This window comes from Cynara cardunculus (genome assembly GCF_001531365.2).
Source record: "Cynara cardunculus var. scolymus isolate 2C chromosome LG 15, CcrdV1, whole genome shotgun sequence".
Taxonomy (NCBI): Eukaryota; Viridiplantae; Streptophyta; class Magnoliopsida; order Asterales; family Asteraceae; genus Cynara; species Cynara cardunculus.
In genome coordinates this window covers 13306170-13321277 of record NC_037542.1, presented here as the reverse complement: position 1 = coordinate 13321277, position 15108 = coordinate 13306170, and the positions used below count along the sequence as shown (strand labels likewise).

Here is a 15108-nt window from a genome sequence, read left to right as displayed (position 1 = left end):
GGTGACAATTTTGTATCAATCGAAATTCCGAACCAACCCACATGGGTATCAACTTGATTGGTGCAATTACAATCGATTGGTAGTACCATACCAAGTATGTAAAGTTGGTTGATAGAGTGTATTGTAAGTCGTACACCGTGGTGGTTCTATATTACCGGCTTATATAATTATTTATTAGTTTTTGTATTTTCTATTTATCCAATATTAAGCTTCGTGATTTTAACTTTTTTATTAGAAGATTTGAGTGTTTGCAAGTTTATTTCTTACAGTTAAAAACTTTTAAACATCACATATGTTACTTGAAGACTTAAAAATGTCACTCAGGATTTGAACACAATGTCGAGTTTTCACATGTGTAACTTGATATTGGTACACACACAGTCAGTACAAACATGTACCAACTGAAAAAAGTTGGTACCAAATACAATTGGTTGGTACTAGGGTGTCAATTTTACAACAAACCACACTTCCACATGTTTGTATTATATGAAAGCTATTTTGAATGCTTGTATAAGTAAGGATAAAATGGTACAACATATATTCAACATGTTATTTGAATGTTCGATGATTTTAGTGCATCTAGATCTAGTTGGTAAAAAATGTCAATATAGATAAATTTTAACTTCGACTTTTTACAATGTTCGTACAAAATCGTACCAACATGTACTAACCGAAAAAAAAAGTTGGTACCAAGCATAATTAGTTGATACATGATACAAAATTTTACGTACCTTACCTACTAAGCAAGTGGTCGCCCTAAGATTAGTCGGCTCGCATAACGGGTTGAATATTCAGGTTAATAAAAAAAAAATTACGTACCAATTATAATTGGTTGGTACATGGTATATAAAAAAATGATACTGTATCATGTTCATCCTTGATTGGTATAAAATATTTTGTCGTTTTGTCTATATGGGACCCATTTTCAACCAAGATTCTCAACAAATCATATCATTTAAGATATCACTCCTTATCTTCCAAAATAAATATATGTGATAAAGAAAACATTCAATTTTAGACCCGTGTAATTATTATTTTTTATTATTAACTGAATAAGAGTTTTTCTCTTAATAATAAAATGATTAATTAATTTCTCCGTCTTATAACTAACGATAAAATTGGAAAATGGACACCTAATCTATACTTTAATATAAAGCATTTAACAAAAACTCTTAAAAACCATTTTTTGTGCATAAAGTACTGTTTATTAATGCATGTTACTTATAACTCAATATTACAAGTAGATTGTGCGTAATTACAACTTATTAAAGCTTCATATCTGAATTTATGTAACTAACTACAGATAAACATAATCAAATACATGATAAACATCTCATTTTAAATATAAAAAATCTAAAATATAAGTAGGATAATCATTGAGTTCTAACATAATATTTAATTATTATTTATTTAAATTATATTACTAAACTAAAAATAAAAAAATGAATTAAAGAAATACACACAAAAAAAGAAATTTTAAATGATTAATTTGGTACTAATATAAATATTATTTTTTTCAATTTTTTATGATATCTTCATATTTATATTTTATTTAAAAATAAAAACGTTAGCGTTTTCTCAAAACCACATAAAATCGTATTATAACATTGACTAAAAAAATAAAAAATAAAATTAAACACTAAAATCGAAATGTGTTTCGTTGCATTGTGCGAGTATATTTCTAGTTTTTAAAATGGATATTAGTTTTGAGGCAAACTAAAATTAAAGTGGTGAGTAGTTATTTTAGAATGGGAGTAATAATTTATAGAATTAAATGCAAAATTGGTTCATGTGGTTTACATAAATTAACCAGTAAGATCCTTGAAATGTATTATTAACGAGGACGTTCCTGTAGTTTCATGTTTATAACGAATATGATCCCTGCTACTAACTCCCCCAGTTAAGTTTCTATCAGTGAAGGGCAATTTTGTCTGTTCACCCCCTCTCTCAACTTTCAAAAGTTTAGAAAAACTCAACGAACTATCTCATTTTGAATGATGAAGTCCTTGAACTGTTTTTTTTTAGATTAAAAAATATAAAACTTTCTCATTTTGAATGATTAAGTTCCTGAACTATTCTTTTGAATGATGAAACTATTAAATTTTCTCATTTTGAATAAGTAAGTCTCTAAACATTAGTTTTGATTGAATAAACCATCGAACTTCTAAAAATTTGTTACCTACATCTTTTTTTTAAAGCTACCTTTAACTGAGTAAGAAGGTTTTAAAATACAAGATAAACCTAAATCAGTTTTACCGTTTCCAAACTCTGCACTATTAAAACCCCTCGCAAACTACGGTGTCGCTCCCCCTCGCCATTCTCCGTTTCCCGACATTGTTTGTTCTCCATATCTCTTAAGATGTTGTTGGCCCGGTTACCAATCTCTCTCTTTTTGATATATTTTTTATCCATCAAAAGATAACCGATAGTTTTTTTGGGCTAGAAAAATATAGGTAACCAATTTTTTAAAAGTTCGATGCTTTAATTTATGGAAAAATAATGTTCAAAGACTTAATCATTCAAAATAAGAAAATTTAATAGTTCTTCATGCAAAAAAATAGTTTAGGAACTTAAACAGTCAAAATGAAAAAATTTACTGGTTTTTTATTCAAAATATTTTATTGGTTTTTTTAACTTTCCTTTTTTCATAATGAATTTGGTCCTCAAACTATTTTTCATTACCATACAAAAACTAATTTAAATACAAAAAAAAAATCTAGTTACAAAAGAATTAAGATATAAAAATACAAATTTAACTAATTTATTTATATACATTAAAAATGGTTATAATTAATAAACATATAAAAATATTATAATTTTGCATTAACCTGTTGAAGATTATTAGTATTATTATGGTTGTTAATTTACAACAATTATTTATCATAATAACGCTGATAATCTTTAACCTATTAGTGTTAAATTATAATATTTTTATATATTTATTGATCATAATTTAGCTATGACCATTTTTAGTGTATAGTACTTCATTTAAGTAAATTAGTTAGATTTATATTTTTATATCTAATTTAACTATAAATTTTTATATAAATTAGGTTTAGTAAATTACTTGGACTTAATACTTTTATATCTTATTGTCTAATATATCGTCAGGTATTTAGTTTTTCTTTTTAATTTTGTAGTCATTTTAAAAAAACTATCAAAATTATATTTTATTTGAGTTAAAGGGTTTCTTGGAATGAATATTTTTGAAAATATAAAATATTTCATGGCAAAATTTAAGTTTCAAATTTTATTTATTTAATTTGCTCATTATATTTAGAATATACATGTTTGTTCCGCCAAATTTTATTGATTAAAAGGAGGGACCAAATCCTAAAAATGAAAGTTGAAGGAGAGACCAAATTTGTTATAGAAATTAAATTCGGTTTGATGGACTAAATATGTTATAATAATAAAAGTAACTTAAGAGACTAAATCAGTTATAAAATGAACAGTAGTTTAAGAGACTAAATCAGTTTATGGAAATTAAAAGCGGTTTTATGGACTACATCTGTTATAATAATAAAAGTAGTTTAAAAGACCAAAGCTGTCATAAAATGAATAGCAGTTTGAGGGATATGAGGGTGAATAGACATAATTATCTTTCACTAACATAAACTTAAATGAAGGAGTTAATAGCATGGATCATATCCATTATAAAAATGAAACTATAAGAACGTTTTTCGTTAATAATTCTTTTAAATGACCTTACTTATTAATTTATGTAAACCACATAAACCTTATTTATATTTAACTTCAATTTATAATTTTAATTTCTTAGATATTTTATTTTTGAGTTTAGTAAATTTTAGAATTTTACCCGAATGTTTTATAATACATATTGATAAACATTTAATAAAAAAATTGATATTCTTAACCACACGGGTGGTGCTTGATTGGTTTGAGTTTGACTCCGAAGGTCAAAAGTAATAGGAGGTCTCAGGTTCAAATCCAAGGTGGAATAAAAATCCCCTTGTGGTCACGAAGGTTCAAATATGGTGACTCCGGGTTATCTGCAAAACAAGTGGTCGCCCTGGGATTAGTCAGCTCACATAGCGGGTTGGATATCCAAGTTAATCAAAAAAATTTTATATTCTTTTTAATATAATTACACGAGATATTCGTTAATTTATAATATGGAAAATATGATTATTAGAAAAAAATTACAAATATAAGATCCAACTTATTTATTTCAAATAATCATTTAAGTAACCGAAAAAAAATAAAAAAAAAACAATTTTTTTTTTCTAAAACGATTGAAAACTAATAAATCATGTGTCATAGTGACGACGATAGAAAGAGACTAACAAGTAATCAACAAGTACGACTGCCGACCTCTTATTGTTTAAAAATTTAATATAAAAATATTAGTATGTATATACGTACTCCAATATATGATATACATGGCCGTGTATACACCGTCTGTCACACCCAGAGAATAGGTTCGCCTGAAACGTTCGGTCCCGACCGCCAGTACTATTACTATGCTTACCATTGGTATTTCATCGATTATCAAAAGCCAAATGAGGGAAATTTATAAAAAAAAAAGCCTATTCCTCCGTATCTCATATGTCGTTTGAGTTTTTCGACCATTTGTCTTAGGATTAATTAGTTCTATTAATCGATGGGGTAGGGAAGGATATAAATATCTAGCATTACTACAAAACAAATGATTTTTACCCACAAAAATCATTCATAGAAATGTCCGTAGGTGATTTTCGACGGATCACCCATAAAATACCAATGATTTCGGTAGAATCAATGTTTTTTAAGAAAATACCAACGGATCACCATTATATGCATGGGGATACATGTCACTTGAGAATAAGATGTTCAAGTTGATTTCAAAACTATAGAGAGACCTTTTCATCGTACAAGGTAAAGGGACTTGTCGCTGGAACATATTGTAGTCATTTCTGATTTTATTCTACAATTATTTCTTCAATTAAGAGGTCCATCAAGAGCATATTAGGACACATATGCCTTTTCAGATGTTTCAAAGAATGTCTTTGTCAAGTACAAGGTTGGTGAAATTTGGTCAGAAAAGTTCTTACAGGTGAATTTGCAGATTAATCCGCTCATAGTCTGGATGACTATTTGATCAAACAAAGCGGCTAAAAAAAGAGAGGGATTTGTTTGTAAGTTAGATAGTGGATATTTGATTTGCGTAAGCTAATCCACTTCTGTAGCTATCTAGTCTTTGATGTTGCCAATTTGATTAAGTTCATATAAAACCTTTTACAAGTAAAACAACCAAATGTTATATATTACTAAATAATTATTTTTTTCCAAGGTTCTAAATAACCTCAAGTATAATGTGGAGGCGAGGTACAACATCAAGCCTTACAAGTTACGGCAATGTCATAACGTTCTTCAAGGCGTGCCCTAAAACGACATATATATATACATATATTTATGTATATATATATGGGTGTGTGTTAGTGTTTTGAATAATTTATAGAACAATTTAAATTCATATAAAGTTACAAAACTAAAAAAACCCAGTTATATCAAATATACCGAACTTATTAGAAAATGTCTTAAAAAATATCGCATCATTGTTAAAAATGATGTTACAGCAAAAAGAAAGCCTTAGAGAAATGAAGCCAAAAAGGTTGATGTAACGACGACGCATCCATCTTATCGATTATTTTGTTAGTTGGGCGCCGAAGACTTGTGGGGCATGGTGTTAATGGACACGTGTTTTGAATGTTTTTTTTTTTTAAATTTTCTTGAAGAAATTGGGGTTTGTGGGCATGCTTTAATACAGACGTGTTCATGAATAAACCGTTCCATCGATTGACATCAGACTTTAGGAATCATGGAACGGTTCAAACATAAACTTGTTCGAATTTATCCGATAAAATATATTTTCTTTTTAATTAAATAATTTTGTAATTTTATTGTTTTTGTGTTAAATTTTTATTTTAAGTTATATTTGTTAAATTTATGGTTAATCAGAGTATCTTAAACAATTTTTCTAAAATATAGAAAATCAAGATTTTTAGTTAATATTTTGTTATAATAGTTTCTGTATAATTATCTTCAAAATTGACAAAAGAGGAGGAGTTTTTTCTCCAAATATGAAGAACACCCAAAAAATGATTATCAAGTGAGACCACCAATAATAAACTTTGAAAATAAATATTTAGAGAGAAAATTAATGTTTTAATATTATTATCAATGTTGAATTTCCAAAATTGAGAATCTTTTGTAGATGAATGTAATTCTTTTGGTGATTTTGATCTTTGTTTCTCCATTTTTGGAGAAATTGTGTTGTTAGAACTAGGGGTGCTCAAAAACCCGATCAACCCAACCCAACGCGAAATAACTTAACCCGAAGTAACCCGATGTCTAATCGAGTTGTAAAATTTTCAAACCGTAGGTATTGGGTTGCTATTATTTGAACTCAATCCAACCCGATGAACCTGATATCCATTTATTTATTGGATTTAATATGATTGTTGAATTTCTATTAATATATACGCTAGACAATTACACTATCACGTACGCTATTCATATTCACATCTCTATATAACTCATTCGTATATATGTTCAGTAACTGTAAACATATATACGTAAATTAAGAAAATTAATTGAATGCGATATTCGTAAGAAGTATGAATAAGTTGTATCAAATGGTTGATGATGAAAAAGAAATTATGAGTATAAAAATAACATATTCAAGGTTAGAAGAATATTTTAATGTACCAAAGTATCAACCCGACCAACCCGTACGGTTTGGGTTAGGTTGGGTTGCACTTTCGTTTGGGTTGGGTTGGGTTAAGATTTTTCAAACCGTAAGCATTGGATTGAGTTGTTCAAATGTCTTCAACCCGATTAACTCAATCCATAAGCATCCGTAGTTAGAACATCTCCAACAGATTCTTCAAAATAAAGAGTATAGGATTTTGGACAATTTTTTGCATAATTTGGACTGCCTAAACTTTAAAGAGGAAGGAGATCTCATAAATAATCATTTTTATAGAAATCTCTAAATTTGGAGAATTTCATTATTTTCTCTCACACTTTCTCTATTTAAAGAGTTAGAGCAAAAATCTTTATTTTAGAGAATCTGTTGGAGATGCTCTTAGTTGGTATCTTATACGCATGTGGTTAAAACTAACTGAAAAGTTAGTTGTTAGATGGAATATTAGCTGTAAGTTGATAAGTTAGCCATGTTTGGGTGAAGATAACATTTGTTTACACCAATATTTTCAGGTCGTGACATAATTTGATTATGAAAAATGAAGATATGGATATTTTTCACAAAATCATCATCTGTTAGTTGGTTAGTTCTTTATTTTTCATATGTGATGTCATGTGTTCGAGTCTTTTATCGTAATTTTTATTTCTTAAAAAACATAATAAATGTGAAAATTAAAGATAAAATTTAAGTAAATGACAGACATGAATCAAATCTGAACTTGAGATTGGAGAAAAACTCTACTAACCAGTTATACCAAAAAAATAAACTTATGTTCTTATTATAGATTCAAAATATATACGGTTGCATACAACAAAATAATAGAATGACCCATTTCACGATCCTAAAAAAATTATACAATGACGGAGGAACGAAACTATGGTATGTGCTACCGTATCCATTGATGTGGGTCCGTCTCTAGTTTACACTCAGTAAAAAGAATATGACTTAAATAAAGACTATATGTGTATCAGTGCAATTTAACATTATATAAAATTTTATTTTAAGCTGAAAACGATAAATTAAATGAATCGTTTTTAAAAAGTAAATTCCAAATTTTATGGACTACTAAAAGTAGTAAAAGTTCTTTTAACGCGTAAAATAAAATGATAATAAGAATCTTTGAATACGTGATAATTATCTAATAGTAAGTGAATATTCCATCATTATCTTTAGAAAAAAAAAAAGCTATTTAACTATTAAAAAAATATAATTTTAAATTATAACAAATTTTGAATTATATAAGCTACATAAAAAAAACGAAATTAAGGCATCAATATCTAAACATGTTCCATTTTATTCGAAAACTGAATTTTGTCGATTTACGGTAAAATTTTTCAGTTATATTGTACAGGTACAAAACGAATTCTCCTAACAGGTGTTGTATTCTGATACCAAATAAGGTACATTGTGTGCATTCTAAACGATTACCAAAAAGGTAAATTAGTTTATAGAGTGGCTTATTAATAGCTACTTGTAGCAACTTATGAAGAGCTTTCTCACATTTTTTTTTTCAAATTTGACCCTGATGACTATTAATTAATATTATTATTAATTATAAATTAATGTTATTCATAAATATTAATAATTAAGATTAATTAAAATGTATTAATTAATTTTAATTATATATTATATATGAATAACGATTATTAAGTATTTATAAATTTTATTAATTATTTCAATTCTTTTTGGTTTATTATTCAATATATTTAGTTATCAAAAAACAAATATGACAGTTCTAAAATGTTTATATAAATTACATATAAATTAAAGTCATAGTTATTTTATTTCATAGATCATTGTACATATATACTATAAATTTTGAATTTATTAAAACAAATTTTAAAAAAAATATTAATTAATTGGGATATGAGGTTGACCAATTTATTGTTATTCACATTATATTAATGGTTATTTAAAATCATAGATTAATGTAGATTTTTTTAAAAAAAAATTGTTTTAACAAATTCAAAATTTATAGTACATATTCAATTTTACATTCTTTCAATTAACACGTTATATTTTAAAAAAATTTATTGTCTTGTTTGTATTAGTTAGCATATTATATTATTAGAATATTGTTTTAATTATATTATTAGAAATTTATTTTAAATATATTATGAGATTTTTGTAATTCACTATTATTTCAGGATGTTTTTTTCATTCATTTTACATGTTTATAAACTAGTTTTTGCCAAACACAATGTGTTCATCAACTACCTTATAAACTACCACATAACTTATCAGTTATCAGCTAGTTTGCCAAACATAGCCTATATCCTAACATGTGTACCGTGTTTAACAAATGTCACTTACCTTACCAGGGTAAGCATGATATTGACCGAAAATTTTACTCGGTAAGAAACATGACAATGACTAAGAATGTTATTTGGTAAGTGATAGATAATATCTTTACCAGTTAGTGTTTACCGAGATGTTTACTAATAATCACTTTAATGACTAATAATAAGGTTGAATTAAATGGTTTCAGACATTAATTGAACAACCCAACTCAATTACATCGATTTAAAAAACTCACATCTAAACCCAAAACCCATTAGAAAGTGTAACTCAATTCAACCTTTGCAAGTTGGGTTGGTGGCAAAGGCGTGGCTACATGGTCCAACCCCATTAGACTTCTTGTCACACATATCCTACGAAATTTTGCATGCAATATCCCATTTTCCCATCACAACAAATAGGTTAATTAGTACTAGAAGGATATCCGTATAATGTATCGAGACACATCTTGATTTCGGTGTTCTATTTTTTTTTTTTATATCGATATAATATAGTTTTATGTGGTTTTGAAAACACGATTATATTTTTATTTTTTTAATAAAATATAAATTTGAAAATATCATAAAATTTTGGAAAAATATATATTGATATCGGTATCAAATTAATCTTTTTTAAAATTCTTGTTTTTGGTGTAATTTTCTTATCTCAAATTTTTTATTATAATTTAATTTAGGTCTAGTAACGAAGTAATTTAATTTAAGTTTAATAACATAATTTTTTATAAAGATAATAACTAAATATTTTGTTAAAACTCAATAATTATCCTATTTATATTTTAGATTTTTACTCGCGCAACGCAGCGAGATACATATTAATTTTAATATTTCATTTTATTCTTTATCTCAGTCGATGTTATAATATGGTCTTATGTGATTTGAAAAAAAAAAACAATGATGTTTTTATTTTTCAATAAAATATAAATTTGAAGATATCATAAAATTTGACAAAAAATATATCGATATTAGTATCAAATTAACTATTTAAAATTTCTCATTTTTTGTGTAATTTTTTAATTCAATTTTTTTATTATAACTTAATTAGGTTCAATAACGAAGTAATTTATATTTAGTTAAATAATATAATTTTTTTATAAAGATAATAATTAATTATTTTGTTAAAACTTGATAATTATTCTAATTATATTTTAGAGTTTTTAGATTTTAAAATGAGATGTTTATTCTCTATTTGATTATGTTTATCCGCAGTTAGTTACACGAATTCAAACATGGAGCTTTAATAAGTTGTACTTATGCATAATTTTTTTCTTATAAAGATAATAATTAATTATTTTGTTAGAGTTTGATAACTATTCTAACTATATTTTAGATTTTTTAGATTTTAAAATGAGATGTTTATCCTCTATTGATTATGTTTATCGCAGTTAGTTACACGAATTCAAAATGAAGCTTTAATAAGTTGTACTTATGCATAATTACTCGTAATCTTGAATTTTAAGTAATATGCATCAATATACAGTATTTCATGCATAAAAAATGGTTTTTAAGAATTTTTGTCAAATGCTTTATAATATAGTATATAGATTTAATAAAATTTGGTTTTTTTAGCAAATTTAATTTTTCAAACCCTAATTAATTAAATTTATTTATATGTTTTATACTCGAATATATAATATAAATATAATTAGAAATTATGTAAAATGTCTACTTGATGAATATGCTTCAGTTTTATAGTTAAAAGAAACTCAAGTCCTGATTAATAGTATATAATCGTTAATGTTATGTTTAATTTTTCACGTAGCATATATACATGTAAATCGTAACTTGTTTGAATTTTCAAAAGATGGATTCTTATTTGCTTATCTTGGGATGTGTAATGAGCGAAAAATGTGGGGCAGGTCAACATATTGGTTCGTGATCAGAAAACGCGTTTAAGCTTAGGTTATCCAAATATCTAACCTGATAAAGTTAGTTGAGCAATTAATATCGACTTCATAAATCAAGATACCCTTTTAGTCACGATGGTGATTTTTTCTAATACAGTATTTATCGTCATTATATTACAACACGTGTGACATTGAACGAACGAACCCCCTCATCCAAAATTCTTGGCTCCACATCTGGTTGGTGGTGGTTTATCTTCATTCTTTGAAATAATCATGTGTCTTTGATTTTTGGTGATTGATGAGCATTGTTCATCGCTCAATTTAATCTTGTACATATAAAATATATGTAATATTAAATTGTTGATACACAAATACATACAATGGCTTAATCATTTGAGAATTCAAGATATTATGATAATTGTGAGAACTATTGTCTTAACGTATTGTTTTCACATGATTTTTTTTCTCATCTATGACTATATTTTATGTATTGATGAACATATATTTGTTTCACAATGTGAAATTTTTTTACGTATAACTTTTGTTTCACAAATGGGTTCGAAAGATTCACATTGTGAAACAAACACATATGGAACAATCATATTGTGAAACAAATATATGTTCATCAGTATTTTAAATCCTAGTATTTGATGAAAAGAATCATATAAAATATTACATGATGAACAAGTTCTCAATATTATAACAATTTAATGAATTCTTAAAAGAAGGTCCCTCTACATATAATAAACAAACAAATTGTGTTTGTAAAAGATACAATATTTTGCTTACGCTGATACATATTGCTTTTGCTTTCCCTTAACCAAGAGATATATATGTTACTATTTATATAACTATACATTATTGTATCATACACACACACACATATATATATATATATATAGTTGAGTTTTGATAAAAATGAAAGTTAAGTTGAGAAGCATAAAAAAAGATCTCCACACTTAGATCAATACTAATGAGGTGTACCGAGATACACCAAATTAATTCCCTTCAAAGCGTAATTCATGTATGGACATGAAATTAAAATTGATCAAAAGTTCAAATATCTTCTTACGTTTTTCATTATGACTTTCATTTTCACACATCCTTCACATGCGTGCGTGCGTGCGTGCGTGCGCGCACACACACACACATATATATATATATATATATATATGTGTGTGTGTGTGTATGTATATTGTTTAAAACAAAAAAAAATGAGTTAGAATTGTTATTATATGAATTTAAAACAAAAGAATTCCCTTTTTTATTTAATATCATAAATTAGAAGGAGTATTTAAATGTTTATTAAAAAAATGATTAGTTTGATTTAACAAATAAAAAATTGAGAAGCCAATATTTTCTGGGTGTGTTCGTTTTAGTCTAAAAAACAAAAAAGGCGTGTTTGAAGAAAGTGTAGGTGTGGATGGACGACTAAAATGAAACACGGGGTACACGCCATTATATCACATTTATCTCGTGCTCAACTCCCTTCTTCTTCTTATTATTATTATTTATTATTATTCTATTCATCCAGATCCCAACACCCCCCACCATCATCGTATTTATCACATCCATCATCCATAACTATTTCTCATTTTCCTCTCTCTCTCTCTCTCTCTCTCTCTCTCTCTCAATCTCAATCTTCTTCCATCATATCAATTCAGTTGCTTTGAAGTAATCATGTCAGGATCATCCGCCGTTGAAATCGATTTCTTTCGTCTCAGAGGCGAAGCATCCGTCATTTCACCCCCTCCAAAGAGGCTTTCTGATCGTCGAGGTAGGTTTAGTTTGATGTTAATTAATCTGGTTGAACATATAGTTTGATTTCTATGTATGTTAACTGGATTGTTACTAATCGGACTCTACTTTTGCAGATATTCAAGGCGTGATATCGAAGATCAATCCGGAGCTTCTTAAAACTGCGATTGCTTCCGCTTCTGCAAACAACAGTTTCCTGTCGAACAAATCGTGTTCGTCTCCTCATCAGCAAACTCAAACTCTGCCTGTTTATAGCCAGGATTGTGGCGGTGTTAAAATCGCTAGAAGTGCTGCTCCTATGACTATATTCTACAATGGAAGCGTTTCAGTTTTTGATGTTTCTCCTGACGTGGCGGAAAGTATCATGAAACTTGCTGAGACTGGGAGTTCAGGTTCTAAACTTGTTGTGGAATCAACTGCCGTGAATTCGAAGCCTGGACCGCCTCCAAGCAATCAAAACCAAGCGCTAGGCGGAGTACTCAACAAAGGTATGTATAATGATCTATTTAACAACTTTTGATTCTTAATTTGTTCTTCGTCAATTACTTAAACATCACATATCCCTTGTTTATGCTTATTTGGTTTATTTTCCACAGATCTACCATTGTCACGGAAGAAGTCATTGAGGAGGTTTTTGGAGAAACGCAAAGAAAGGTGCGTATTGCAAATTGTTGTTCTTATTTCATCATTAATTAGCACTAACAAAATTTTGACTCACTTACGTTTTTGAGATCATAAAATTTGAAATATTATAATATTCTTAACATCTGATATTATATCTCAAAACTTACCATCTCCAGATATGTATGCCAATCAAACATAATTTACAAATTAAACACAATAATATAATACATATTATATACATTTAATTGATCCTTCCTCGAAGGTCAAGCAACAACCAAAAATGGTTGTTAAATATCATTTTCTGTTTACTTCTATAAAATTGTAAACACAAAAACAAAATAATCAATTTACTTTCAAATGAGGTTTAAGTCTTCGTTCAACACCATTCCTGATTTTTTCTTAACGTTACAAAAAATGTTTAGATTAAAAAATAAAAAAAGGGGGTATTATGTTGAACGAACACTTACATCATCTCCAATAGATTCTTTAAAATGAAGATTTTTAGGATTTTTGCTCCAATAGATTCTCCAAAACCTCTTCAAAAATAAATAATTATTTTTTATTTTTTTAAGAATATTTTAATAATATACTTCATATTGTAATATCTAAAATGGAGAGGTTGCTGGAGATGAATATAATTTTCTTTGAAGATTTTCAGTTTTAATTCTTCATTGTGAAGAATTTATTGGAGATATTCTTATACCTCGTATGAGATTCGACTAATCTAAACATTTGTGTAACTTAAACAAATTTATAAATATAAAAGCAAAGATAGAAATTGTACTTTTGAGTTTGAAACATTACAATTATTGATGTGTTTCGTGTTTATTATTCCAGGCAAGTGTCAATATCTCCATACGCGTATTCACAAGGAAACGCATCTTTGCGGTGAAGAAAAGAGGAAAGAGAAGATACATATAAACATATACACACAGCATATGGAAACAGACGACTTTTAATTTTTAATTTTTATTTTCTTGGTGTTTCTTTTTTATGAAAAAGACATTGGGTATGGATGGAGTTAGGCCAGTTTCAGAAATGATTCTTTTTCTATATAGTTTGGATCTTTTTAGTGGTCAACATCAACATATATTGACCCTATTGTTTTGTTAATTATCGACCTGTGTTTGTTCAAATTTGACCAACTCATTTGTAAACGTGACCAAATTTATATTTAATTCAATTTCCCTTTGAATTTCTTTATTCATAAAACATTTCACCATCTCTATTTTAATTCAGAAAACAACTTCATTAAACAAACGATATCCTTCATTAACGTGGAGTAGAAACCAGCAATAACATCGTGATTTTGGAAATTACGACGGAAAAAAACAGATTGTTTACGTAACGAGATGAGCAACTTTATTTACAAACTATCTTATAAAAGTCAAAGAAACATTAGTGAAATGATCATATATCAAAGTTACGGAATCATCAACCATAAAATCACTACTAAAAAAAGAGTATCACAGACGGATTTTTCCGACGGATCCCAAAAAAGTCAAAGAAAGTCAACGTTTATTCATATCCGCCATAAATCCCCCACTGAATTTTTTGGGAAAAAAAAAAATTATTTAAAACGGATTTGTGATGGGAATGGGAATGGGAATGAGAATGGGAATAGGAATGGGAATGGAAATGGAAATGGGAAGAACTTATGGTAACAAATAAATAACCATTTCCTAATTTTATCATGAAAATTTCTATTACCAAATCATCCACTTGTTCATCATCTGTATACATCAACAACTTAATTCCTATTCCCATCTTAATATAAAAGAAATGTTGATGTTCAAAATGATATCAATCAATATATTAGTAGTGAATTCCAATTATTCCCCCTCTTTCCAAATGCATGAGCCAACAACCTATCCCA

The 15108-nt window shown here is 27.4% G+C and overlaps 1 protein-coding gene across 1 annotated transcript; it reads left to right on the top strand.

Moving 5' to 3' along the window:
* The first annotated feature begins 12439 nt into the window (after positions 1-12439).
* LOC112527824 (protein TIFY 9) lies at positions 12440-14438 on the top strand. The gene is made up of 4 exons (XM_025138646.1): positions 12440-12627; positions 12725-13096; positions 13205-13262; positions 14070-14438. Exons 1-4 carry the CDS (start codon positions 12531-12533, stop codon positions 14122-14124), a joined length of 582 nt encoding a protein of 193 aa, XP_024994414.1. The 5' UTR covers positions 12440-12530; the 3' UTR covers positions 14125-14438.
* The last annotated feature ends 670 nt before the right edge of the window (positions 14439-15108 follow it).